The 25466-nt window shown below is 51.4% G+C and overlaps 7 protein-coding genes across 7 annotated transcripts; 4 read left to right on the forward strand and 3 right to left on the reverse strand.

Annotated features, from left to right (window-relative positions):
* Positions 1-848: 848 nt before the first annotated feature.
* BCR38DRAFT_437078 (peptidyl-prolyl cis-trans isomerase cyp8) lies at positions 849-3129 on the reverse strand. The gene is made up of 2 exons (XM_040860508.1): positions 3093-3129; positions 849-3043 (listed from the first exon to the last, which is right to left on the reverse strand). The coding sequence occupies exon 2, from the start codon at positions 2779-2781 to the stop codon at positions 1054-1056; it is 1728 nt and encodes a 575-aa protein (XP_040715191.1). The 5' UTR covers positions 2782-3043; positions 3093-3129; the 3' UTR covers positions 849-1053.
* Positions 3130-5279: 2150 nt separating this feature from the next.
* On the forward strand, positions 5280-7207 carry BCR38DRAFT_458635 (lung seven transmembrane receptor domain-containing protein; the record flags this gene model as incomplete). Its single annotated transcript, XM_040862194.1, has 7 exons — positions 5280-5354; positions 5414-5447; positions 5500-5986; positions 6036-6076; positions 6123-6197; positions 6251-6493; positions 6543-7207. 7 exons carry the CDS (start codon positions 5280-5282, stop codon positions 7205-7207), a joined length of 1620 nt encoding a protein of 539 aa, XP_040715192.1.
* A 2116-nt stretch (positions 7208-9323) lies between these two features.
* On the forward strand, positions 9324-12802 carry BCR38DRAFT_437098 (uncharacterized protein). The gene has a single exon (XM_040860509.1). The coding sequence runs from the start codon at positions 9569-9571 to the stop codon at positions 12311-12313; it is 2745 nt and encodes a 914-aa protein (XP_040715193.1). The 5' UTR covers positions 9324-9568; the 3' UTR covers positions 12314-12802.
* Positions 12803-13936: 1134 nt separating this feature from the next.
* BCR38DRAFT_410443 (uncharacterized protein) lies at positions 13937-15656 on the reverse strand (the record flags this gene model as incomplete). Its single annotated transcript, XM_040858464.1, has 5 exons — positions 13937-14171; positions 14229-14482; positions 14539-15123; positions 15188-15413; positions 15592-15656. 5 exons carry the CDS (start codon positions 15654-15656, stop codon positions 13937-13939), a joined length of 1365 nt encoding a protein of 454 aa, XP_040715194.1.
* A 3848-nt stretch (positions 15657-19504) lies between these two features.
* On the forward strand, positions 19505-20458 carry BCR38DRAFT_458638 (uncharacterized protein; the record flags this gene model as incomplete). The annotated part of the gene is made up of 2 exons (XM_040862195.1): positions 19505-19638; positions 19696-20458. 2 exons carry the CDS (start codon positions 19505-19507, stop codon positions 20456-20458), a joined length of 897 nt encoding a protein of 298 aa, XP_040715195.1.
* Positions 20459-21020: 562 nt separating this feature from the next.
* BCR38DRAFT_458639 (kinase-like domain-containing protein) lies at positions 21021-22466 on the reverse strand (the record flags this gene model as incomplete). The annotated part of the gene is made up of 1 exon (XM_040862196.1): positions 21021-22466. One exon carries the CDS (start codon positions 22464-22466, stop codon positions 21021-21023), a length of 1446 nt encoding a protein of 481 aa, XP_040715196.1.
* Positions 22467-23082: 616 nt separating this feature from the next.
* BCR38DRAFT_486276 (putative S-adenosyl-L-methionine-dependent methyltransferase-domain-containing protein) lies at positions 23083-24482 on the forward strand (the record flags this gene model as incomplete). The annotated part of the gene is made up of 2 exons (XM_040864009.1): positions 23083-23358; positions 23415-24482. 2 exons carry the CDS (start codon positions 23083-23085, stop codon positions 24480-24482), a joined length of 1344 nt encoding a protein of 447 aa, XP_040715197.1.
* Positions 24483-25466: the final 984 nt, after the last annotated feature.

Raw genomic sequence — 25466 nt, forward strand, 5'->3', positions numbered from 1 at the left:
TGACCCGTCCTCTCGTCACTGCACAGGAACATCTTGATTGAGTTACCGCAGCCAACTGCTCAAGTCATCACTTCCCGACCAGACAGTTGCAAGGTCCTGGCTTACGCACAAGGTTCGTTCTACACAAGGGATGCAGAGGGCCGCCCGCGTATCATGGCTTTGCGCAACGATATGAGTTCCATATCCGTATTCATTTGATTTATACACCAAGATCTTCAAATTTATTGACATACTCGCAAGCCGCTGCGTGGGCCGATTTTTCCAAATGTGAAAGGTCGGAAAGGGAAGTGAAGGTTGACCAACGGGGTTTTCCCTTGATCTATACGGAGGCGCTACAAGCGTGGGCTCGTCCGGCTTCATGACGTGGAAGAACAGGGCGGGGATCCGTGGAGGATGAGCAAGCATCAAACCAGGCTGGTATGGCAGGACAAGGCCGCGGGATAGGGCCTTGTGGCTTGTCGTCGCAATCATTTTTCGCCGGGGGAACGTCTCAGCACATGCGTAAAGGAGATGGTGCTGCAGAAGGATGGCAAATTCTACTAATGGCTGACAAGAACTTTGCTTTTATAGTCTCAAGTTGTCTGCTCCTGTCGATCTACTCATTGTGTCTTAGGCGTTCTTGTTGTAGTATGCCAAATATGGATCCACATGTGAGTTAGAGCAGCTGGTGTCATATAGAGGCTGGGAGGTGACTACAATGGATACTGGTACCACGTTCTGGTTGAGCAAAAACGACACAACGTTTATGCTCATCGCTTGCAACACCAAAAGAAGACCTATGGAATTACCAGGGAAAGGTTAAAAGGTCGGTTGTCGGCGATGCTTTCAGGGGTACCGCAGAGCTGGACCTCGTACACACCAATATCATCAGGACGAAAGCTTCCCTGAGCTATCCGCGGCTACTTTGCACGTCCACGAACATGCAGATAACCCGAGAGGACGCAACTTTCTTACGAGATCAACGGCAAGCATAAAATTTCAAATAGCAATGCTATTGTGAATACCGTGTCCGATCTTGGGGTATGCCAACGCCATGAATGCAATGCAACCAATTTACCAACCATCAAAATTCCCAAACCCACCCGACTTGGCCCTTTTCCTTACCGGCTCTTCCCAGGTATCGACCACATTCTCTTCCACAATCTCGTTGGCCTCACCATGTTGTTTCTCCATAGCAGCTTTGAGGTACTTCCCAACGCCAGCGTCCCTATTTCCTTGATCCACCGTACCGTCATCCCGCACCCGTTTGCCCGTCCACGTCGTCCGGTCGTCTTCTGTTCCGCCACGACGCTGCACATCCGCCTTTTGCTCAGCGATCTTGTCGCGCTTCGTCTTCTCCTTCTGGAACTCTTGGAAGGGATCGATGTAGACCACAATATTCTTGATGACAATTTTGTTAAGCGGGCGGTCCGACCCGTCCGTCGGCACGTCTTCCATTTTGCTCAGTACATCGAGTCCACCGACCACTTTGCCAAAGATGGTGTGCTTATTGTCGAGGTGCTTAACTGGTTTGTACGTGATGAAGAACTGTGACGAGTTTGTGTTCTTCCCTTTGTTCGCCATGCTCATTATGCCACGCTGGCTGTGCGTCAGAGGGCCCTCGAACTCGTCGCTGAAATTCTTCCCCCAGATACTTTGGCCTCCACGTCCGGTGCCTGAGGGATCACCTCCTTGAATCATGAAATTCCGGATATTGCGATGGAAAGCCACGTTTTGGTAGTACCCCTTTTCCGCTAGGCGAATGAAATTCCATACCGCCTTTGGAGCGTGCTCGGTCTGCAGCTCAATGTTCAAGTCCCCGAGGTTCGTCTCCATGCGCGCGTAGCCTTTGTGCTTTACCCGCTTGGGTTTGAGCATGTACTCCTCATCTGTAAGCACTGCTCTCTCGCCGCTGGTTTCTGGTGTTAAGCCGGTGCTGGTGAAACTTGCAGCTGCCCTCCCCGTTGTGTATGCTGCTGCATTATATGCTTGCTTCTTGTCTTGGATCATGGATTGCCGCGGTTCATTGCTTGCTGATGACTTGGCGATGGCTTTGGACCGGTTGACATCCCCACCGGCTTCTCGCTCTCTCCTTGCCTTCTCGACGGCTACTTTCGCTCGCAACACTTTGTCACCGACTCTACCCAGCGCATTGATATTCACGTTCCCTTCTTTCCGCTCCTCCTCTTGCTCTTTCGTCAGGAGCGCATCCTCGCCGTCCTTCAGGTATTTGAACTGGCTCAAATCTCGACTCGCGGCGTTTTGAGGATCTTGCAAAGTGATTATATCCGATCGTCCGAATCCCTCATCGTCGACAAGATCGTTCCACATTTTGGCCTTGATGTTCATGCGCTCCACGGTATCCCAAGCAAACACGTTCGCGTAGCCACCATGCCTGATAGCCACAATGTGTGTGTTGTCTGTGAAAACTTTAAAGCTGACGGGGTCAATCAGGTCACCCTTGCCGTCACCGCCGGAGCCATCTTTGCCTTTGCTGTCCAAGTCGCCATTGCGCGCAAAGTTGAGCTTGATCAAGTCGCGCAAGGCAAGGGGCTCGCCGTTCACCGGATTCGTCTTGTGGTTTTCGAGCCATTTTGATATAACCTCGAGGTCGAATATCTGGCCCTCGGCTGTACAGACGGGATTTTTAAAAGGCTGGAGACTGGCGGCGCAAAAGTTGAAGGGGAGGCGCTTGAATGAGCCGTTGTTCGCGCCAGTTCGCGCGCCGGTGCTGGCAGAGAACGCGTCGGACGAGGACCACTCGGAGTGGGTGATATAAAGCTTATCCGTACCTTTCCCCATGATTAAGGATCAGGCTGTGTGAGCCTTCAATGAAACAATGAGTGACTTCGGAGTACGTAACGACGGTCTCCCTAGTTGTCGCACTTCGATGCTAGAAAAGCAATTGCTCAGCGGCGTTCAAACGGTTCTTATCTTATCGCATTAGCGTAGCAGCTTTCCTTGCCAGGGTGTCACGGCTCAATCCGCAATTGCTGCCAACTTGGCCTAGACTCTAACCGCATTGACCACCTTTTTGCATGCACCCCCATTTTGCAGGGTCTAACTGAATCAACCTAAATACTTCGTCCATATTATTTATATACAGAACATACTTAATTTAAGTGTCCGAAGACTTAGATATATTCTTTCGAGCTCTCTTTTTAGGAGGGACCCTTCCTTCGAGAAAAGTATCAATTTCTAACTGCTTATCCGGTAAAATAGGCCGTATTCGCTTATTTCGCTTGTCCTGGGCTGTTCGGATCGCTGATAAGTTAACGAATACTTCATTCGGGTCTGGTTCGACGGGCTGGCGTATATGTGGAGCGTATTTATCGAGTTCTTTATATAGTTGCTCGTTTTCGATAGTTACGTAATTTGGCATTCTCGGCGGCCTAGAGTGTAAGGGCCTTGCCCGCCTTGCCTACTAGGGTACGAATCTTACGAGATACCCCGCCCTCGGCTTTCTCTATCGACTGTAGTTGGCTAGATAGTTGCTGCGCTTTCTGAGGAGTAAAAGCAACTAAAGGTGGTGATATATGAGGCGGAGGATCTGGTGTATGAGGCTCCGGAGGATCACAAGATACGTCGATGTAAAGATAGGTGCGGCTGGGTGCCAGGGAAGGTGACTACGGTTGGGCGCTCACGGAAGTCAATTCCAAGAAGTGAGGTGTTTTGTTGACTTCTATCTGCCGAGCTAAGTGTTGCGCGTTTGGCCCCTTTTGAGGAGCTCAATCTCCGACAATTATCCGATCGCTCGGCGATTTCAGCCACACAGCCACACTGTCCTTGACCTCACAGTCGACTAGTCCTTCGGAGCCTAGGGGCCATATACCAGTCTTCCGCCAGCCAGATTTAATATTTTCCGTAGTAAAGGCTCTCTCCGAGGCACGTAGATATGCTTCTAGCATACGTTGCTTGTAAATTGGGGCTGTAGCCTTGTAGGAAGCGTAAGCTCTGAGCTCTTGGCGGTAGTAGGTCTTCAAAGGTGAGAACGGCCCGACATCGCACGGCTGGAGATCGTCACTGCAGTGTGAGGGTAAATACAGCACGGCGACTCTATTCGAGTAGGCTTTCCACATAAATTCGGCATGAATATATGTCTGGTGGCCGTCGAGGATAAGGAGTCGCCATTCGGTACCCCTAGGCTTCGTCTTGGGGAGAAAAACCTGATCTAACCACCTATTTGCGATAACTTTATTACTCCAGCCCTTACTCGTCGCGGTGTATTCCCACTCATGGATATTTTGGTCTGGGAACCACTGTGCTTGGACTCTCTTGCCGGAAAATACGTAGACAGGTGTACCCCGTTGGGTATGCGAAATGTACTCTAACCAGGAGCACCACGACGAAGCGTCCGACTTTGATACGCGTACCCGGCGTGAATTAGACGTCCCAATAACCGTACCATGCCCAGATTCCCCCTCTTGGACACCTGTCTCATCCATATTATACTTGTTGTCGGGTTTGATACGATACTTCGTACGTAAGCGTTCGAGGAGGATGTAGAAGTCTCGGATCTTGTTCGAATCGGACGCTCTAACTCGGCTAGCATATACGACGCGCCCAATTTTGGTACGTATCTGTGGATGGCGGCTAACGAAGTGATCCACCCAGTGTTGGCCGAGTGTATTGTTATCCCCTTGAGCAAGGAGGATTTCGGCAGCGAAGTCGGCCACATAACGCTTGCTAGGAGCCCGTCCACACACTTCTTCGTGTAGGATCCCATTCACGATAACCTCCTCTTGCTCTGGAGTCAACTTTTGTTGCCTGGAGGCCGCGTCGCGATGCGAATTACCGTACCGATGAGCTGCTACGGCCTGGGAAGAGCCCTGACGGACAAGCTCTTTGGCGCGTTCGATTCGCTGCTCAAAATCGTCCAGACTATTCCCCACTGTATTAGCCATTTTGTACGTAGATAGGGAGCAATTGCGAGGTAAATTGAGAGACGTCGTGTTGTTGAGGCGTAGAAATTCCCTGCAAAATGGGGGTGCATGCAAAAAGGTGGTCAATGCGGTTAGGGACTGAAATGTTTCCAAAGCGGAAGAGACAAGCAGCCGTGGACGCCGTTCTAACTTGGGGGGAGCTGTGTTTAAGCATCACATTCGCCGACATCCAAATCTATATACTCTTTACACTATTCATGTTGCTCAGCCATCGAATTACTGTTAATTAACAACACATCATACAAATCCCAAGCTTTCCGCGACCGTGAGACACCCGAGAGTTGCACTGCCGGGCTGTTGACAGATCTCCCAGCCAAGGCTGCCTCGGCGGCTCATATTCAGACACACAACATCGCCATGAAGAGGTGGATTTCGACCTTGCTTCTGTTGGGCTTGTCCCTATGGACAGCCCAGGCGTTGGAGGTCAAACTAGTGCGTTTTGCCATGTCCTGTTCTGCCCGATTGTTTGGTCGCAAGCTTACAGACAAAAGGATCAAGCCGAGGAGAATAGACAACGATGCGCCGGTACGCACCACCTCAATTACGTATGATAGACACAAGTGCTGAACGCAGACAGGAATGTACAGCAAGAACGCCTGGGGAGGGCCCGTCGACCCCTTTATTCAGGTGGTCTTTCCGAATGTAACCATCCAAGGCGATGCCGACCCTATCGTAAGCTTGGTCATCTTCGAGTGGAAGGACGAGGACTACATCGGAGTCCGCAACCAAGAGATCGAGTTGCAAGAGTTCATATGCGACCCTGCTGCTGTGAACGCCGGAGCCTGCAACGAGACCGACATTGGCGAATTCATCATCTCCGGCGATGCTACCGAGAAGTCGGGCAACTACATCTTCACAAAGGCTGTCCATCTCAAGTCGTCGCCGCCCATGACCTACCCAATAACGAAGACGGGATACTACTGTGTTATGACATACCCCTACTCGACGGATAAGTACGTGGCCGCTGCCGAGTTTCGCGAGGCCTACGGCGAGCTTCCGGCTACCCAGATCCCCAAACTTCCGTTCTATGGAGGAATTACCATCCTCTATGCGCTTGTTGTAGTGTACGTCTCCCAAAATTCGGCATGTTCGCCTTATACTAATACTGCGCAGATTCTGGGCTTTCCTATACTACCAGCACAGATACGACATCTGTAAGTTACTCGATTCCGTCCAAAACTCCGAACTAACTTGAAATAGTGCCTGTTCAGAACTACATTACGGCTATTTTGGTCTTCCTCGTCTTCGAGATGTTGATGACTTGGGGATTCTATGGTAGGTGGTGCTACAAGAACCATGGATGAAAAGCGGCATCTAACTCATCACAGACTACTTGAACCGTAACGGCACTAACGTGGGGGCAAGGATCCTCCTCGTCGTTGTTGCCGTTCTAAATGCCTTCCGCAACTCCTTCTCCTTCTTCCTGTTGCTTATCGTGTGTATGGGATATGGTGTTGTCAAGCCATCTCTTGGAAAGACCATGACATACGTCAGATACCTGGCGATTGCACACTTCGTGTTTGGCCTAGTATATGCTGTTACTAGTCTTGTGATCTCACCAGACACTGCTGGTAAGTCTCGATCGTACAACTCGCGCACCATTTAGCTAACATGTCACAGGCCCCTTTGTCCTCCTCATCGTGCTCCCCCTTGCAGGCACTCTTACAGCCTTCTATGTGTGGACACTCAACTCGCTCAACTTCACTCTCAAGGATCTTCGTGAGCGAAAGCAGACGGTGAAGGAGACGATGTACCGAAAGCTCTGGTGGTGTATCCTGATCTCGATCATGGTCATTTTTGGGTTCTTCTTCTTCAACTCCTTCTCGTTTGCTAATGCCTCGGATCCTGACTACGTGCCCTTCCACTGGAAGAGCCGCTGGTTCGTACTCGACGGCTGGCTGAACTTGGTCTACTTCGCCGATGTGGCCTGGGTTGCATACGTGTGGCGACCAACCGCAAACAACCGCCGCTTTGCCATGAGCGACGAAATCGCCCAGGACGAGGATGGCGGGTTCGAGTTTGCTGATGTTGGGAACCCTGATGACTCGGAAGAGGACGAGGAGGCGAACGTAGGCATCAAGGGCTCGAACAACGCAAGCTCGAGGCCCGACTCCAATGCAGCCTCATCAGGCGCCCCACCATCGTATGGCAAGGGGCCGGCCAAGTCTGCGAGCCCGAGGGACTCGTTCGAAGATGGAGATACCATCTTCGCCGTGGGTGAAGACGGAGACAAATTCAGCGATGACGAGGAGGAGGATTCGAAATTGGTCAACAGCAAGAAATAGGAATTCGTGTAGATTGGGTGGCAGCAGTTCGGTGGCCTCGTCAAGAGCGCGGAGAAGATGTGTGCTCTTTGTATGTGTAGTAGTATTATAAAGATAACTAGGAGGCGTTGGTGGCCGGTTGCTGCATTTCGTCTGTAGGTATCGGAATTGCATTCTGTTTTTTTCTGCTCTTGGATCGCGTTACCTACGAGCTGCTGAAATACAGGGTAGCAGTATGATTTGGGTACTGTTATTGTCCAGTTACACTGACTTATTATTAACCATGATCGGTGACTGACGTGAACAGAGGGGGTTCGATCTTGGCAATATGGGACATCGGGATGTACAAGGGTATTGAGGACGTCTATACATACTTACGTTACACCTTTGCTAGAGACATCAGTTGGACTGACTCGGGCTCTAGTTGCCAGCGGTTGCGGCATACTTAGTATTGAGGGCAGCAAAGAACTTACCGAAGAGTTCATCGCCTTCGTTAGGAGTAAATCCACAGTAAATTTCGGAGCTCCTGTTACCCGAGTCGAGTTCAGAGCAAACCGTACTCAAAACTCGCCAGTCATGAACGGTGCTGAATCGTCTCCTTTGTTAGCGTTAAACTAATAGTGAAGTAAGGGGAATGGGTAGGCCATCTTACGATTACCTGCAGCCGGTTCAACTATCATAGCATAGAAACAGGGCCAACAAAACCCTACTACAGCTGGCTGCTTCATACGACGCCCAGGTGAAGGGCATGGCAAGTCGTCCACATGGGTTATCAGGATCAAATAATGCTGAAAAATCCGTCTTCTTCGTGAGGGTTAATATTGCAGTGAAGCCAGACATTTGACGCGCTTAAAGCCAGCCTCCTGATCCGTGAGACTTGCGGGTGATTGCCTTACACCACCCGAGTCGAATGTTTTGTCATTCGTTCGCTTAGCTCGCCAGCCACGAATTGTGCTTAGCAGTCAGTCCCCTTCGAGATGGTTAAGTTTGCAGTGAAGGTTATTATTCTTTTGCGATAGTTTTGGTGTTCCTTCGACAAACTCGACCAGATCGTCGCAACCTCCAAACAAATGGCGAGTCAAGCCCAAAAGCCAAAGCCAGTTCAAGCGATCGACCCCGTACGAACTTTCTTAAACTATATCGTAAGGATATCAGATGATCAGACTAACAACGCTGATTTAAGAGGTCTCCTGGAAATAAGGAATATAGATGATTGTGCGTGGTTTTGTTGTGATGGGTTATGGTAGGAAATATTGGTAATTGGTAGCAGCTGGAGTTGGTAGCGGCTGTTGTGCATGTGGTGAATGCGGCTCCTTATGATTACCTCCGCCCCAGATCAGTGCAACACCTTTGAACATACGCCACTTACTACCTGTTGGCTATGCATCCGTGAGTGCAGCAAAAGCACTGAAACGAACATATGCAGATGCCACTCGCGCTCTAGCTTTCAATAACGTCAAATCGACCGGAGTGATTCCGTACGGGTGGGGTGGATCCAAGTCAAGCCAAAGAACTCCGTCCAGCATGGAGCTTTGAAATTGAACCACTCGAGCTGGCAAAACACTTAAAAGAAAGCCAGACTAGTTGCGCAATCCTGAGGTTAGAACAAAGCAAACGTCTACCAAACAGGTGACCTATCAATGACAGACAACCATTACAACTGGACTCGCTGGCCAACTGGGCGAATGAGAGATGTCGAAAGGCAGATGAGTTAAACCATGTTATGTACCAATACGTGTGCCCCAGGGAGGCTACCCTGTAGAGTCTACAATATAAGTAGGGCTGCAAGGCTCGTTAGCGTTCGGCCTCCATATATACATACCCTCTTATAATGAGGTCAAAGCAGGAATGGGAACTACTTGCCCGTCGATTCACTTCGCGAAAATCTGAAACATGCTTGACTACGAAAAATAGAATCATCTTCATGAGGCTACTGGTATCCACTCGGGAGATGTGAAGCAGAGAGCCTTGTAGCCTGGTAGCCTGGGGTCAAACTTATAGATGAGCTTTGTTTCCAAGCGGTATTGAGGCATTCCATCCCGGAAATGCTTGGCTCGGCTGCGACTTGGACCCACTCAAGCATCGGAGCTTTGAAGTTGAACCACGTCAACCAATCTGTCCGCCCGCGCCTGCTGCCCTCCTCAATGCCCAACGCCAAAACATTAATCGCATCGTAACCGCACGGTCGACTTTTGATATCTCACCGTTCTTTCGTGCGTTCCAGTGATTGACCATCACTAGCAGAAATAAGTGACAAACAACGTTTCGTCTGCTTCTACCTGGCCGGCCGCCCACGACGTCGCATCCTGCCCACCCCCACCAACAAGACAGTAGCAAGCCTCCGCGTCCCCGCCGTGGATATGCTAGGACACCTCAAGCATCATGGCTCTAGATCAGGACAAGATAACGCTTGAGGATTGGCTGGACGACCTCTGCGTCCGATTCATCATAAACCTCCCCGCTGAAGACCTGTCCTCCGTCGAGCGCATCTGCTTCCAGGTTGAGGAGGCCCACTGGTTCTACGAAGACTTCATTCGTACATTGGATCCGGCACTGCCCAACATGCAACTCAAGGCATTCAGCGAGCTGATATTTAAACACTGCCCGATACTCTCGTCCTTTTCCGAGGCCAACCGTGCCCTCGCATTCGACCAGTTCATGCAGTACAAGCAACGAGTACCCGTGCGCGGCGCCATTCTACTGAACAGTCGCATGGATAGCTTGGTACTCGTCAGAGGCTGGAAGAAGCAGGCTAGTTGGAGTTTTCCGAGAGGCAAGATCAACAAGGCCGAAGACGATCTTGAATGCGCCATTCGAGAGGCCTACGAGGAGACGGGGTACGATCTGCGTGCCGCTGGACTGGTGGAGGATAAACCAGACTTTGTTGAGGCCACTATGCGTGACCAACACTTGCGACTATACATCTTTCATGGGGTCCCCGACGACACCCATTTCGAGCCCCAGACGAGAAAGGAAATCGGCGACATTCAATGGTACAAAATATCCCAACTACCCGCTTTCCGAAAGAACAACAAGAAGGGCGCCGCGGCCCAGAATACCCGGAACGAAAAGGCCGTCAACCCCAACAAATTCTACATGGTTGCGCCGTTCCTCGTTCCTCTGAGGAAAGTGATCCGCGAGAAGAAGCAAGCCCAGTTGATGAACGCGACCTACAGCGGTAACCCACCTCAAATGCTTCAAGATGATGTTTTTACGGAAGACGACATGGCACCAAATCCGTTGAAAAGCTCTGCGCCACCCGCACCTGCGCCTGGTACTGAGTATTTGGACCGCACCGAGAAAGAGTTGCAACGCCAACTCCAGATTCAGCCGCCAACAGAAGGACTGCAAACTGACACAGCATACAATGTGAATCCGAATGCCGGAGCCGCCTTGATGTCGCTTCTGCAGCCCAAAGCAGCAGCCGCTGCGACTAGCCAAGCACCTCCGGCCAACAACAGCTACCATTACTACCCTCATACTCCGTTAGATCACACTATCTACGAGCCCGCAGAGCCGCAAACGCCCCATCGCCACCATCCCACTCAGCAAATGCATGTGAATGTGCAAGAAAGACCCCCGCAATTCCCCATTGTATCGGGCAATCACGGGTTTCATGAGCAGCAGTACTACCACCGGCCTCAGATCCGCATGGACAGTAATGGGCAACCGAATGTCCTCACTTCTCGTCAATACCAGAATCAGCCGGTTCAGATCCTGCATCCTCAACCCCAGCATCCTCAAGTGCAGCAATCCTTGTTGATGCAGGGCGTGCCCCCTACACCGACCTTACCAGAGAACACGGCTCCTCATCAAACGCAGGGCAATCAAGGGTTTATCCACAGCCACCAGCCCGATCCATCCTCAGCCCAAATAAACTCCCAAGAAGCCACGACCGGGCCAAGGACAGCACCACAACCGTCCGCTCAGACGACAAACTTGCTGGAAATGCTGAAAGGAAACGCGAGGCAGGCAATTTCAGATCGGCAGCCGTCGGTCCAGTCACAGGCAGACTACAGGCCCATCCTACCCCAACACCAACAACAGCAACAACAACAGATGGGTACTCAAAATCAGAAACCGACTAGGTACTCTAACCAGTACGGTGTAGCCGCTTCGAGTATGAGTCCCCAAATTGCACCAGCTTCGCCTGGCTCGCGCCCTCTTCCGCCAACCGATAAACACCGTTCAGGTCTTTTGGGCATGTTTAAAAAGGTAGAATCACCAAAGGCCCCAAGCTATCAACCGACTGTAGATATGCTGTCTTTATTCAAGGCAACGGAATCACCTCGAGCGGCGGTGCCCCAAAACAATCAACCAACTCCAGACCTGCTGTCTTTATTCAAGGGAACGGAGTCGCCTCGAGCAGCGGTCCCCCGAAGTAATCAACCAACGCCAGACCTGTTATCTTTATTCAAAGGGACGGAATCACCTCGAGCGGCAACTACCAATTCTGCGGGCCTACGTCAGTCTTCCAACGGTGGGCCCAAGCAGCAGGCCTCGGATAAACCATCATCAATGGCCAATATTCTGCAAACAGCGGTCCAAGAGAACGGTCGTCCTATGGTGATGAATCCGAACTCCAATCTGCCATTCGGAGCTGTCATGATCGCTAGGCGCCCCAAGGACGGGAAGAGCAGTGCAGATTTGGGGCAAGAGGAAATATTGAAGAATGCCCACGCACCACAAGTTAGGCAGTCATCGCTAGAGCACGCCTCGTCCGGGCCCCGTGGAAGGCAGAGTGCAAGAAATCTCAAGGGTCAACCGGCTCCTGCCCCGGCCAATGAGCCAGGTTATCCATATGGGAAACCAGATCATCCGACCAACAGTTCGACGGCGCATGGGCCTCCGGCGTCGGCTCTTCCAATGCCTCACATGCTCAAACGCTCAGAACAGTCATCTGAGCATAAGACTGCCCTACTCTCTCTCTTCAACCAAACCAAGACGAGTGGTGCCGCACTGCCACCTAAAGGCAAGGAGGCAGCGGCTGAGCAACTTGGCTCTATAGGCAGCACACCGGGCAACAGGCGTGGTAGTGGGACATTACTTTCTCCAGCGGACAGAGAGTTCTTGCTGGGCTTCTTGCAAGATGCGTCGAAGAACGCGCCTGGCACCTCTAAACGGTAGCACCGTTCGCATGACTATGATCGCACTTTTTAACAAGGCACCCATTTCTACTACATCATATAGTACACAACGACCCGCGATATGATTGCATTGGCGACGGGTGGCAGGAATTAAGCGAGGGTATTTGAATCTGTTTCTCGTTCATCGCACTGGAGTCGAATATGGATGGGGGATATGGACCTAGGGCATGAAGAAGCATTGCGCAGCCTTTTGATTGGAGTAGGTGCGCTCAGCCACATAGCGGATCTCAAATACCCTGTTGTTTAGTACTTTGTAGACATATTATGATTGGTACATCGATGATATTTCCCGCCAGACCAGCCACCGGTGGTCTGCTTGATTATGATTTCGCTGATGTAAGCAATCCTCAATGCGAGTAGCAGGGTCGATTCCCATTCTTTGCAACGAGTAGGGGACTTGGTTCACCTGGGGATTACATAACATAGGTTGGTCCAGCATCCTATGGGATTTGACTGCAAAAATACAAGCGATCGATTAGTATTCCAGGCGTCTTCACTCTTCTTGCCGTACACTTAGCGAGGCATACTAACCATGCTCCCTACATGTCCTTTGAAGTCCAATGTAAGCAAGCACATGAAACCCCATCAACCTCCTCCGAACCCTAATAGAATACAGCTCGCACCAGAACCAGCATCTTACACAGCCGCCCGCACCACTCTGCCCCATCCATCATCCTAAGCATTCATACCTTCCTATGTAAGAACCCCTCTACCAATACGCCCAACTAACAACCAGGATCAGAATCCTCTCAACATCCTCTTGCACACCATCACGAACCACTCAACCTACATTTCAGACTAACCAATCACAAAACATAGCTGGGCAGACGCACACAACACCCTGCCTCCATAACCCTTAGCCGCCCTGTTTACCCAGTTTTAGCAGTCTTAGCGCGCTTACTAAGTCTATAACGGGCTTAGACGAACAGTGAAATGAATCCCGGTGCCATGGAGTCGGGCCTTACTTATGTGGAGACGTAGGGTTTTGTGGGGACAGTACTGCTTGGCTTAACTACCAAGTTCCGATGAGAGAGGTAGGCTCAGATACGATTCGTAAGGGCTTATTAATAACTATTCTATTTTCGAGTACTTCGTATGTTGTTGAGATCAAGAGCACGTCCCGCTCAACGTTACACCGAGACTCGAAGCAAGGCCATACATTTGATATGATATCAGAAACCGAACGTAGTAGGACAAGAAATCAATCGAATTATATTCCTCGTCATTCATATCTGACTTTAAACGATTAGTTGGACTCCTCCCTCCCCGAAGAGACGAAACTGCTCGGGCAGACTGACCAGAAACGTTGCGTTGCGACGACTGGTACTGTTTCTTATGCTAGTGCATGTCCTGTAAGCCCCCAACCGAGCAGTGGTACCACGGCAACAATGACAGGCCCTGGGTATTGATTTCCGTCCTTAACTCCTCCACGTCTGTCTGTCCAACAGACCAGACCATTTTTTCCGTCCAGCAAATAAACTTCAGGACAACATCAACTATGAGCAAGCGCCAGTCCGGCCATTTTTAGTAACTTGAACAAGTAGGGGCTGAGCGCCGCCTAAGAAAAAGGGGTTCGTCCTAGGGATGAGGTGGCGTCGGTCTTTCACGCTGATACATTAACAGTACTCGCAGCCGGAAAATCAGAAGAAGTGTCGAACTTATCGTCACTTTCATCATCGTCGTCATCCAGTCGCAGGCTTGCGAACCGGTTTTGCACTCTGACTGGTTTCTTCATGGATGGAGCACGTTGCGGCAGGAGAGTGGCAGTCTTGTGGACAATTTCCAGTGGCTGTTCGCACTCATCCAGGTCCCATTCAATCTTAGATCCCTTGTATTTTCTTACGGAGTATTATCAGCAAGCAGGCCGAGCGGATTTAGAGGCAGGTGAAACTTACATTCTGCTCATCATGCAAGTTCGAGCGAACATCGCATTGTGAACCGAGTTGGTCTTGATGTAACAGCTGCCACCTAAGAACTCAACCTTGATGACGACTAGATTGTGAATGTGCTCGAGATCATCTCGAATGCTGTCCTCGGTGTGGCTGGGGTCGCAGCGGCGAATGATCATGTTGCGGGTGGCGCCGACAGCGATTTTGCCAGCAACATGACCAGCCAGGTGGAAATGGCGATCGGCCCACTTGATGAATACCTGAATAATCTACATGTAAGCAAGTTGGCAATACCTGGTTCCAATGTCCGACTTACGCGCTTGTGGTTGATGTACAAGTCATTCTTTCTGGCATGGTCGAAAAAGCGCACGGCATCTTCCTCACGGAGGAAGGACACAAGAGCGGCGTGCTCAGCTGCCCGCAGATACACTTCCAAGATCAAGCCGCCCCGAACAACCTTGGTGACGTCCAAATGCGTCGTGCTATCCGGCAGTCCTGCTAGGACCACAGTACGTTTGCATGAACGAGCAAAGTACGGTCGATCGGACGGCCCTTGCTGGTTGAACTGATTAAAGACCGGTTGGTTGGTGACGTCGGCTGTTTGCGCGCCTATCGAGTACGACGCCGAGAAATCGTCTCCCATGCCATCCGCATCCGCCCACTCCTGAGAGTGGGGCGGCTTCCCACCCAGATTGGCGCCGTAGCCAGCATTTCCAGCAGCATGGCCATTGTGCGAGGACTGATGCATGGGGGTGTTGGGGTTCAATGTGAAGGTCGGTGGGGTGGACGGGTTCAGACGGGCACCGCCCTCGTTGTTGTGATCTCGATTGCATGCATAGTCGGTCGAGTAGGTGCTCATGTCTTGGGTAGTACATGCCGACTGGACATCACGACTGAGGAGCTGGTTGGTCGAGGTCAGTTGGATATTTGACAGAGGCGGTCAGTAGCCAAAGTTATTGACATACATCGATCTGTTCCTCGCTGACGCCCCCATTCATCAGATTCTGCCGAAGACTCGCAAATCGGTGGGCGATGGAGATGAGACTCTCATAGTCGATTTTGCTGACGATGGTCAGGTTCTGGCTGGCCAGCGTCGACGTTGTCAAATCATCCTCGGTATTCTCGAGCTTGATGTCAGCATTGCCAGCCAACGTCGTACAACCAGGCGGTTTGGAACCTACAAGATTGGCCCTATCAAGAGTAAACAGAGTTCGGTCAGCCTTGCAACATTGGTTTCAATGGTTGGTAGAGTGAGAGAAACTGAAGCTTCTCGAGCTGATGCCCCCCGCCAATGGGACCCCCAATGGATCCAATGGAGCTTCTCCACATCTAAGTGTTCAGATAAGGAAATCACCAATGTGGCACTCACCTGCGAATTAGCGTCTCGAAGTGACTACGCTCGATGGTGACGGAGCCGGTAGTGGTCGTTGCCATTTCTGATATGGACGAGGGCACGCCTCCAATTGTGAGAGGAAAATAAAAAGATGCAGTAGAAACGAAGCAGAAAGAGAGGGAAGCTATGCTCCTATGCTTGCCTGCAGCTCGAGATAGGAAAATGTGACGACTCGTTAGGACCCCTGCCAATTGATTCAACCTGAAGGTGGGTCCTGGGGTTTCTCTTTCGTCGTTGAATGCAGCTACGTCCCATAGGGTGATTACGCGCTAGTGAAATTTCAGCTTAGTCTGAGGCCGCCCTTGCTGGATTGATCTGCAGAATCTTGGGTGACAGGCGCATAGGCCTGGAGCTCCAGGCTTAAAACCAAAATCGAAAAAACCTCGAGTAGATGCTCGCTGTTGAGTCATGAGAAAGCTTCAGGCTTCACCGTCAATCTGTGTGAGATGATGTTCACATGTCAGGAATCAGGTCTGACAGGTGGGCTGGTATTTGTAGTCAAGAGTCCGCCGTCCTGGACATCAATGGCTTGCTGCGTTATACTTAACAACATGAACCTGAACACATGTTTGCTACTTGTTAGCCGCCTGAAATGGACATACATATCACCAACATCATCACCACCAACCGCTATAAATAACATTTAGCAAGGCATATTGAAGCCTCATTTCGTCCCCACTAGTTCCTAGTCCACTACATCACGCTATTCTTAGGTCATCGAGGGTTGTGTACTTGATCTTGGTTGTTGTTTGGAAATAGAAGGGCCTATGTCCGGCCGGCAGCGTCAAGCTACCGCTCACAGTGGAGTACTTTTCGCATCACGGAATGTATCCGATTGTAGGAGCTCCCTCCACAGAACCGGGACATATTATGTTTGACAAGTTGTGCGCTCAACCCGTTGGACAGCAACTTCGGTCCGGGAATGTACTACCGGATTGTGGCGCTGGAGGAATACGGGACTTTCGGGACTAGGGATTTGTGGCGGGCGGCCGGGAATGAACCTTGGTATTCACTCGGTGTATTCTTCTAACGAACATGTTTCCGTTCTGCCGTTCGGCTGAGCCGGGTTTCGGGAGGAAGCCAGGGGGCTCGGGAGAACCGTACCTTCACAAGATACTGGACCGGAGACCTGGCCGGCTTCAAGAAGACCAGCGTCCGTAAATGGCGCTTCAGTCGCAGCAGACCCGTACATAACTGCTGCCCTCCACACTGGAAGGCCGCCAAAGAGCAACGAGCATGGATGGCTCTTTTGCGTCAACTGCTGGAGTTCCTCGCGGTTTCAACAGCTTGATCTGCATTTTGCCAGCATGGCCCCGGATGATGGCATCGACTTTGTGATCGAGCCTTTAGAAGTCCGGAGGCCAAACTTGATTCGCACCGATATTTGGAGATTGCGTTGTGCGCTTCCTCTGATAGACCGATGTGGCATGCATTGCCAGGCTGCCGAGATCGTTTTTCGCCAGGTTCAAATGCAATTCCGCCGATAAGCGCCAGAAGGAGGTACATTAGCACTGCTTCCAAATATTGTTGATATGTCTGTGGTTTGGCAACCGTCATTTTGCTGGTCGGATGTGGCTGAGAAGGAAGTACTAGTATCGTTGCTTGCGAAGTACGTCGAGCTGGTGTTGACAATGCTTGAAACGGCCAGATTGACGGCCTGCTGAGCATGGCGCAATCTTAAATGGGCTCGAAATGCCCTTGATCTCTCCCTGGAGTCATAGACTAAGACAAAGTCTAATGCATTTATTCACCGCATGGTCAATCCGCGATAGATGCCGTCATGCAATCCACCCTGTCATCGTTGAACCAACAGCTTGAGGCCGTTTCTTTGTCTCCCTGATTAGGTCCTGCATATGGCCAGCAGTTGGTCAAGGTGGAGGAGTATCTTGTTTTGCAACATCTCAGCCGACCTGAGAAAATAGCATCTGAAAACCTCTGGTCTCCGGCTCGTAAGAAATTCCGTCGAATCCTGTTGATACATGAGGGCTTTCAACAAGTCGACATCGTCGCGGCCACGTCTGGCCAATGAATATGATGGATTCTGATCGTCGGCTGGTCGACTTTGACACAGCTTCCACTCGTCGAGCTGGCTCATACATTTTGCAAACTGCACGGCGAAAAACCTGCTGCAAATTATGAACGAGAACAGCGTAGCGGAACCAGCGACCGTCGTTGAGCAAGAAGTCAAACGCGTTTTTGTTCAGTTGGAAATGTGAGATTCTGTTCACCAGAATAGTACATTTGACACGACTGTGGTATTGTATCTATCGCTAGTCCTAGAAGTACGGAAAGACAGTTGGTATAGAGTTTCTTGCCCCACGTTTCAGGGTCGAAAGTAGCTAGAATAGGATCAGGATACTAGTAACAGCAAATAAACAAACAGTCGAAAATCTTCTGACGTAGCGCATGCCAGTCATAAACTCTCTGATGTTTTGAAGTTAGGTTGGCCGGCTCGTGTGGAGTCATGTAGTGGGTAGAGTTCGCTTGACGTGCATGTCCGCCCGGGAAGATCGTTGACGATTTGAAAAGATCGGCTCAACCTTACCTAGAGATTGTAGCCAAGTTGCGAAGTAACTGTGTCGCCCTTTCAGAGTTCGTACCAGGATGACAGCCCGATATCCAAAGCCACTCTTACGTGATGTTGTTCGGAAGGACTGAGTCCGTCGTGGGCATGATCGGATATGGTTGGTATCCGTTCGGTACTTGGCCGGTAAACGGCCAGTCACAGCTGCATTGTCGATGTCCATGACTTCAAAGCAGGCTAGTGATTCGAGGCAGGATCGACAACTTTTTGAGATGGACTGTTCCGTACTGGAGCATTGAATCGATCATTGCGTCCGCTAAAAATGTGCCACCCAGCTGAGGAATGTCAATGAAGCTCAAAGGCGATGTAATGTATACATATGAGATGCTTGATTCGAAAAGGCTGGAGAGAGAAGTTGAACATTTGCTGTGGTTAGAAGCTATTTTTAGGCGTTTAAAATGGCTGCGGTGCCACCACCCCCCAAGCCCAGCCGGAACTCCCCATCACGAACAACTCTAGAAGCCGACAATCCAAATACGGCACTGGACAGATCGTCGCTGGGTCGACCAAGCCACTTCCCGACGTATGACTGGTCCAAATATTCTCTAGCTGCAGCACAACCTATTGCTACGCCACCGCCAACCAGGGAACTTCTTTTTCGCCGTTTTCCTGGCAACCTGACCGGTCAGGGGCCATGGCACGAAGGTTGTTGCCCATTAATGCGCTGCGGCACCAAGCCCATCTGGGCTGGTGCGTTCCACCCGTGGGCCAACGCTTCTTCGTGTTCAAACTTGCAAGCCTGTGGGCGATCCGATGGGCAAAAGCCAGCCAGGCGATGCAACCCCAGCTCGTCCGTCACACGGTTGCAAAGCCTCGTTTTGCCTTTTCTCTTTCTCTTCTCTCATCATCATCAACGTCAAATTAAACAATTTAATGGTTTTGATTTGAGATATTCCTTCGCTTTTTGTTTCCGACGACACTCGCTCTGCCACTCGCTTTCAATTTGAACCAGGACACTCTCTGTTGGCGTCTATCGAAGCAGCCACATATTGTTGTTTTTCCTCACTCAGCCGACCAACCAACCGCTCGATCAGTCACGGACACCTGCGTAAAAAGGGGGCCAACCCAAGCAAAACGCAGAGACCCGGCCTCCATCCTACGTGCGACGCGAAACGACAAAAACTCGATTGTAGACTATAACTCGGACGTGTCACGGCATTTACACCACGGAAAAGGGGTTCTCCTTGTCGTCTTGGTGGGAAAATAGACATAGACGGACGACTCGGGTGTTGCCCACTTTAGGTCTTGCCTGAGATCGATTGAGTTTATTCTCCATCCGCATTCCAGCAATTGAGACAGGGCATAATGAAGGGTCCCCAGAGTTTGGTTCATCTTTTGACTGCTGCCGTGGCATTATCGTCAACAGTAGCAGCATGGCCTGGTTGGCTTCCAGACATGGATACGCTCATCGTGAGGCAAGATGACGCGACAAACAGTAAGTTTTTGCTGAGTGTTTCTCAAATATCGTCAATGTGACTACATGTGGTCGCCGGAAGTGCACAACTAACAACACCTTTAGCAGCGGAAACCAAGGCAACCCAAACAGCCGACGCAACTGCGAAGGAAACGACAACTAATGACAGCGATGATGTCAAGACAACAAATATGAACACGGCCGGCATAACGGCGACGGCAACAGGGACGGGGAAGGAAACAGGGACGAGCAAGACGACCGGCACCAAGAAGAGCGGCACCAGCTCCGGTAGCTCCAAAACCACTACCTTTAACGCCGACGATCCCGCTGGCGGCATCACTATGATAACGCCCGCGGCCTCCGTAGGAACACCCTTATACAAAATCGGCGAGACGATAACCTGGGTATGGAACTACACGTCGCTCCAAGGCACACCCACCGCCATCGATGTCTTAGCCGCCTGCAGCACGGCGTCGCAGACGGTGACCCTAACGCAGAACATGACGTTCAAGGCGACGGGTACGTACACGTGGGACACCAACGAGTACAAGCAAACAGCGGTGCAGAGCCCGCTGTTGACAGAAATGTACACGCTCATCATCTACGACGCCGATTCGTCTCCCAGCGCCACAGCGTCCCCGGGCTTCCTGGCCACGTTCAACACCTTCAGGTTCGGCATGTACGCGCCCAAGCCGTACGAGCCGCTCGGCGAGTGGCAGTGCGCGACGTGCAGTGCGGCGAATGGTGATCTGAACCAGAGAGCGGTGGGCTTCGCACTGACGATGAGCATTATCACAGTGCTGAGTTTCACGTGGTTCGTGGTAGGCTTTGGGGCAATCTTATAATCGCTGAGATGTCCTGGGGCTTGCAGACATTTTGGATGGACGATGTGTTGGATAATCCTCTGAACTGTGAATACTGAGGAAAGAGACGAACATCTTTTTTGGGGGGGATAATCCAACATAGGGTACCCCTGGTAATTTGGGAAATGGGGAAACAAATCATGCATTGGCGTTATGTCTTAACCAATTTTTTTTGGCACCCGCTCCTCCTTGCGAGGCTATCGAATCCTCTACAGAAGGCGGGGGGTTATCACTATTATATGGGTATTGGGGAAGGGGGGGGCGGGGGCAGGGGAAAACCAGGCTAGAACGTCTACCAACTACATCTACAAACTACTGAAACCTTGCATGGAGGGGCAACACTTATGGGCCACGAACGATGTATTACTCGTTTATCACTATATAGCTAGCTAATGATGCACCCCTATCTTACTCGACTCACTTTTCCAGAAATGGACAGGCACTTTAACAAGTTCTTTAACATGGTGTTTCTACTAATATCACATCAATAAACCTCAATGAACTGTTTTGCCACTGTAATCATGTTCACTAGATCTACCGGATATCATAGCATCCTCAAGGTAAACCCGCCCCCCTTCTCCTCCCTCTCCCTCCCCGCAAATATTCCACTGAAATCCACACTCCCCAACTCAGCCGCCTTCTGGCCCCTACCGGGCGCATTCGGCGTCTCCCTCCTCCTCCTCCTCTCCTGTCCCGCCTTGGACGGGAACGTCGGGAACATAGCCTCGTGCTTCGGCTTCGGGTCCTGTACAAAATACTCATGACGCAACATCTCCCTCGCACTCGGTCGCTTATCCGGATCCAGACTCAACAAACCGTTCAGCAGCGCGGTCCCCGCCGCCGTGAGCAACGGAAATCGTGCCCGGATGACACTCCCTGTGGCCGCGGAGCTGCCTTTGGGTACACGCAGACTGCGCGCATTGGGGAGGCGTCGGAAGGACGGCCAGGATTCGTCGGTCGGGATCCCGCAGAGTTCGAAGATTTGCGTTAGTTCGTCGACTTCGTTTTTGCCCTGGAGGAGTGGTTCGCGTGCAAGCAGCTCGCCGAATATGCAGCCTATGCTCCACATGTCGACGGCATTGCCGTATGTTTTGGCCCCTAAAAGTAGCTCGGGAGACCGGTACCACAGCGTGACGACAAGCTGGGTCAGTTTCGGCGGCGCAGGATCGCCCACATACCGCGCCATGCCGAAGTCCGCGATCTTGAGCTGGCCGCGGTTATTGAGGAGGAGGTTTGATGTTTTGAGGTCGCGGTGAAGGATCCAGTTGTCGTGTAGGTAGGCCACGCCTTCGCCTAGCTGTCGGAGGAGGGTTTTGACCTCGGATGCGAGGAAGGGCTCTGACATGTCTTCGAGTATGCTCTTGAGGTCGTGCTCGACGAATTCGAGCACGAGGAAGATGGACTCGATTTTGCGCGAGCGCGAGTCCGAGGCACCGTCATTGACGACTACTTCGTGTAGGGAGACGATGTTGCGGTGCGAACAGTCCTTGAGGATCTGGATCTCGCGCAGCCCTGTTTCGGGCAGGCCCACACGGTTGGAGGGGCTGTCGTCGAGCTTGAGCCGCTTGAGGGCGACTACCTTGCCCGTTTGTATTTCTTTTGCCCGCGCGACCCAGCCGTAAGCGCCTTCTTCTATGTCGTTTAGTTTGTCGTAATTCTCGACGCTGCGGGCTGGTCCCCAGCTACCGGCTTCGAAGCGCAGGAGCTTTCCGCTGTCGCCCCCTTGTGATTGGGATGTAGGTTTCAACGGGTCGTGGTCGTGTTCGGGTGTGAGTTTCCGTCGCTTGGAAGGCCGATCCGCATCCAAATCTTCTTCATGTTGCTGTGCTTGTAGGGTTCGTTGGCGGGCTGCTTCTTCGGCTTGTGCCTTCTCTGCCGCTTTCCGCGCCTTTTCTGCCTTCAGACGTTTCTTTTCTTCTTTCTCGCGCTTTATCTTTGCTTCAAGCGCGGCGTCTTCTTCTGTGTCTGCCCAACGTGACTTGCTTGCCATGGCTGTGGACAGGTGATGGGAGGTGAGATGGGGGGCGTTGTGTGGCCTTGTGGAGGTGCCCGGCGCGCAAGAGTCCCAATGTTCGTCATTCAGCAAAGCTAAAGACAATTTCAATCGTCCCACCGGGAAACGACACTTGGCACAAGTGTTTGTGAATTTGACTGCTGGTATCAAGTGACTTGGTAGTTGACGTCAAGTTCGAGATCGGGGAATACTCGGCCCAAACTTTTTGGAGTTGAAGCTTCAAACAAAGCTTCCCCTAAGCTCAACTCGGAGCTCCTTCAACTTTCCGGTCAACTTAAGAAAGTCAATTCAACGTCGTCACTTTTCTGAGTTCACCAGCTGTAATTCCTCATAATGACAAAATAGCCACGGCTTCAAAGGGTAGAAATGAGGACCATTATCGCACGTGCAGCCCACCATGGGTTGAAAAACGCATCCCGAATTTGTCATGCAAGGGTTGCGCCGAGCTTCTTTCAGAGCTCCCGGAGCTTGTCTGCAACTGCCGTAAGACAAGATGAAGAGCGTAACTGGACAACATCCCTAGCCAAACAATTGGCAGAGGCGATAAACGTACGTACCAGAAGAGTCCGACTTGAGAAATCTACTAATCGAGATGCAGACAACTGGACCTATTACTTTGGCAAGCTACATGCGCATGTGTCTTACTTCAGACGTTGGTGGCTATTACACTGGAGCTCTTGAGGAAGGTCGTGATCAATTTGGTCGGAAGGGCGACTTCATCACATCACCCGAGATATCCCAAGTCTTCGGCGAGCTCATTGGCATCTGGTTCGTTGCGGAATGGATGTCTCAGGGTAAACCTAAGCAGGGCGTAGAGCTTGTTGAAGTTGGGCCCGGAAGAGGCACTTTGATGGACGACATGCTCCGTGTAAGTGCTCAATTATATGATGCAAGTAAGACGACTAGCATCTAACAGCGATACAGACTATTCGAAACTTCCCCGACATGGCTGGCAGCATTGATGCTGTCTATATGGTGGAAGCAAGTCGCGAGCTGCGCATAGCTCAGAAAAACTTGCTCTGTGGAGAGGACGCGCCCATGTCTGAGTCCAAATCGGGTTATCACAGCACCTGCAAGTACTTAGACGTTCCCATTGTGTGGATGGAAACAATACGGTCCCTCCCTAGAGACCCGAATCGAACCCCTTTCATTGTGGCCCACGAGTTCTTCGACGCTCTACCCATCCACGCTTTCCAAGTCGTCGAGGTGCCCCCACCCCAGCAGACCACTCCTTCACCTTCCAACTCCCGAGCCGCACCCTCCGAGCCCAAATCCCCAACCCTCCAATGGCGCGAAATGGTCGTAGCCCCCACTCCTTTAGGCTCAACTCATACCTCCCTCGGCACCCCGAAATCCGAACAACACTCAGGGCCCCCTCCCGAATTCCAACTCACCCTCTCGCCCACCTCAACCCGCCATGCCCTCTACCTCCCAGAATCCTCCCCACGCTACCGCGTCCTGAAGTCCACCCCCACGTCCCTCATCGAAGTCTGTCCCGATGCCTCCCTCTACGCCTCCAATTTCGCCGCCCGCATTGGCGGCTCCCCGCAACACCCTAAACCGAAACCCTCGGGTGCGGCGCTGATCCTCGACTACGGCCCCGCAAATACCATCCCGGTCAACTCGCTCCGCGGCATCCGGAAACACCAGCGCGTGAGTCCCTTCAGTGAGCCCGGGCTCGTCGATCTCAGCGCCGATGTGGATTTCATGGGTATTGCTGAGGCGGCTATGAAGTCTAGTGAAGGAGTCGAAGTGCATGGACCGGTTGAGCAGAGCGACTTCCTTGAGGCGATGGGGATTAGACAAAGGGCGGAGATGTTGGTTAAGAAGGCCGGGGATGGGGCGAGAGCGAGGGAGATTGAGGGGGCGTGGAAGAGATTGGTAGATCGGACGCCGGGGGGGATGGGGAAGGTGTATAAGGCGTTGGCGATACTGCCTGAAAATGGTGGGAAGAGAAGGCCTGTTGGGTTTGGCGGGGATATTGGTGGTTAGTGGCCGCCCAGGTCTCCTGCTCAATGTATCTAATATGGATCGGTTGTAATATGGGTGAGGTTGGTAAGGAATTTAAAAAGGGATAGAGAGGTTCAATCACTGCTTTTCAAGACGTTCTGATGGTGCTGCGTGTAATCTGTAAAATAACAACGCGATACATAGAATCATGTGTGGCCAGGGGTCGTCGGCCTAGTGTATACAGAGAATGAACACGCAACAATGGCACAGCAAGGCGAACCAAAGCATGCCTCAAGTCCACAGTCGAGACATAGATGGCCTCGCCCACACTAACCTGTCACGCCCAACCATGTCTGGCTGATACGTGCTGTCGGGCATTTTCTGATCACTAGCAAGAAACACCGCCTCGAAGCTACACGGGTGTTTCACTCAGCTATGGCCTGCCTTCGGATTCGACGATATCAATCCATGAATCCGTACTTAACAAACCCAACATAAATCATACTCTACACGGCCATATTCGATATTCAAATTACTGTGCATCTAGAACAAGCCGTTTACGGGTAAAGCGACCCGCGAGGTATTGTACGACTTACCACCAGAACAACTGGCTTCGGGTTCTTGAAGTCCTCGAACCATCCTCTCCTCGTGCCTTGACTATTGAAGTGACTAAAAAGGGTCATTTCCTTTCCTTGCTCTTTTCTTCTTATTCCCACCGCTAAAAGTAGAGTTCGACGAGGCATCGAGTCATCAATGGTCGACCCTGTATCATTTCTCCTGCAACATATCTGCGTGACCTCACCAGTGCATACGTCTCCAGACTGCTCCTGGTGCTGCTCGTCCGTTTACTCGCTTCTTCAGGACCTATCTGATTCGTACTGGCCATATACTGAGCAACTCTTGTACATAAACTTGGCCATAGATGTACGCACTTGAGTAAGAGAGGGGAAACGGTTTCGTGCATGTTATAATCACATGCAATTGTGCGGGGGCATCACTACTTCGTGCAGTGATGTTTTATGCTGT

The sequence above is a fragment of the Pseudomassariella vexata genome, assembly GCF_002105095.1.
Source record: "Pseudomassariella vexata strain CBS 129021 chromosome Unknown BCR38scaffold_8, whole genome shotgun sequence".
In the NCBI taxonomy this organism is placed as follows: domain Eukaryota; kingdom Fungi; phylum Ascomycota; class Sordariomycetes; order Amphisphaeriales; family Pseudomassariaceae; genus Pseudomassariella; species Pseudomassariella vexata.

Coding starts and splice junctions, on each gene's coding strand:
- BCR38DRAFT_437078 (XM_040860508.1), bottom strand. CDS start 2,781: ATGGGGAAAGGTACGGATAAGCTTTATATCACCCACTCCGAGTGGTCC.
- BCR38DRAFT_437098 (XM_040860509.1), top strand. CDS start 9,569: ATGGCTCTAGATCAGGACAAGATAACGCTTGAGGATTGGCTGGACGAC.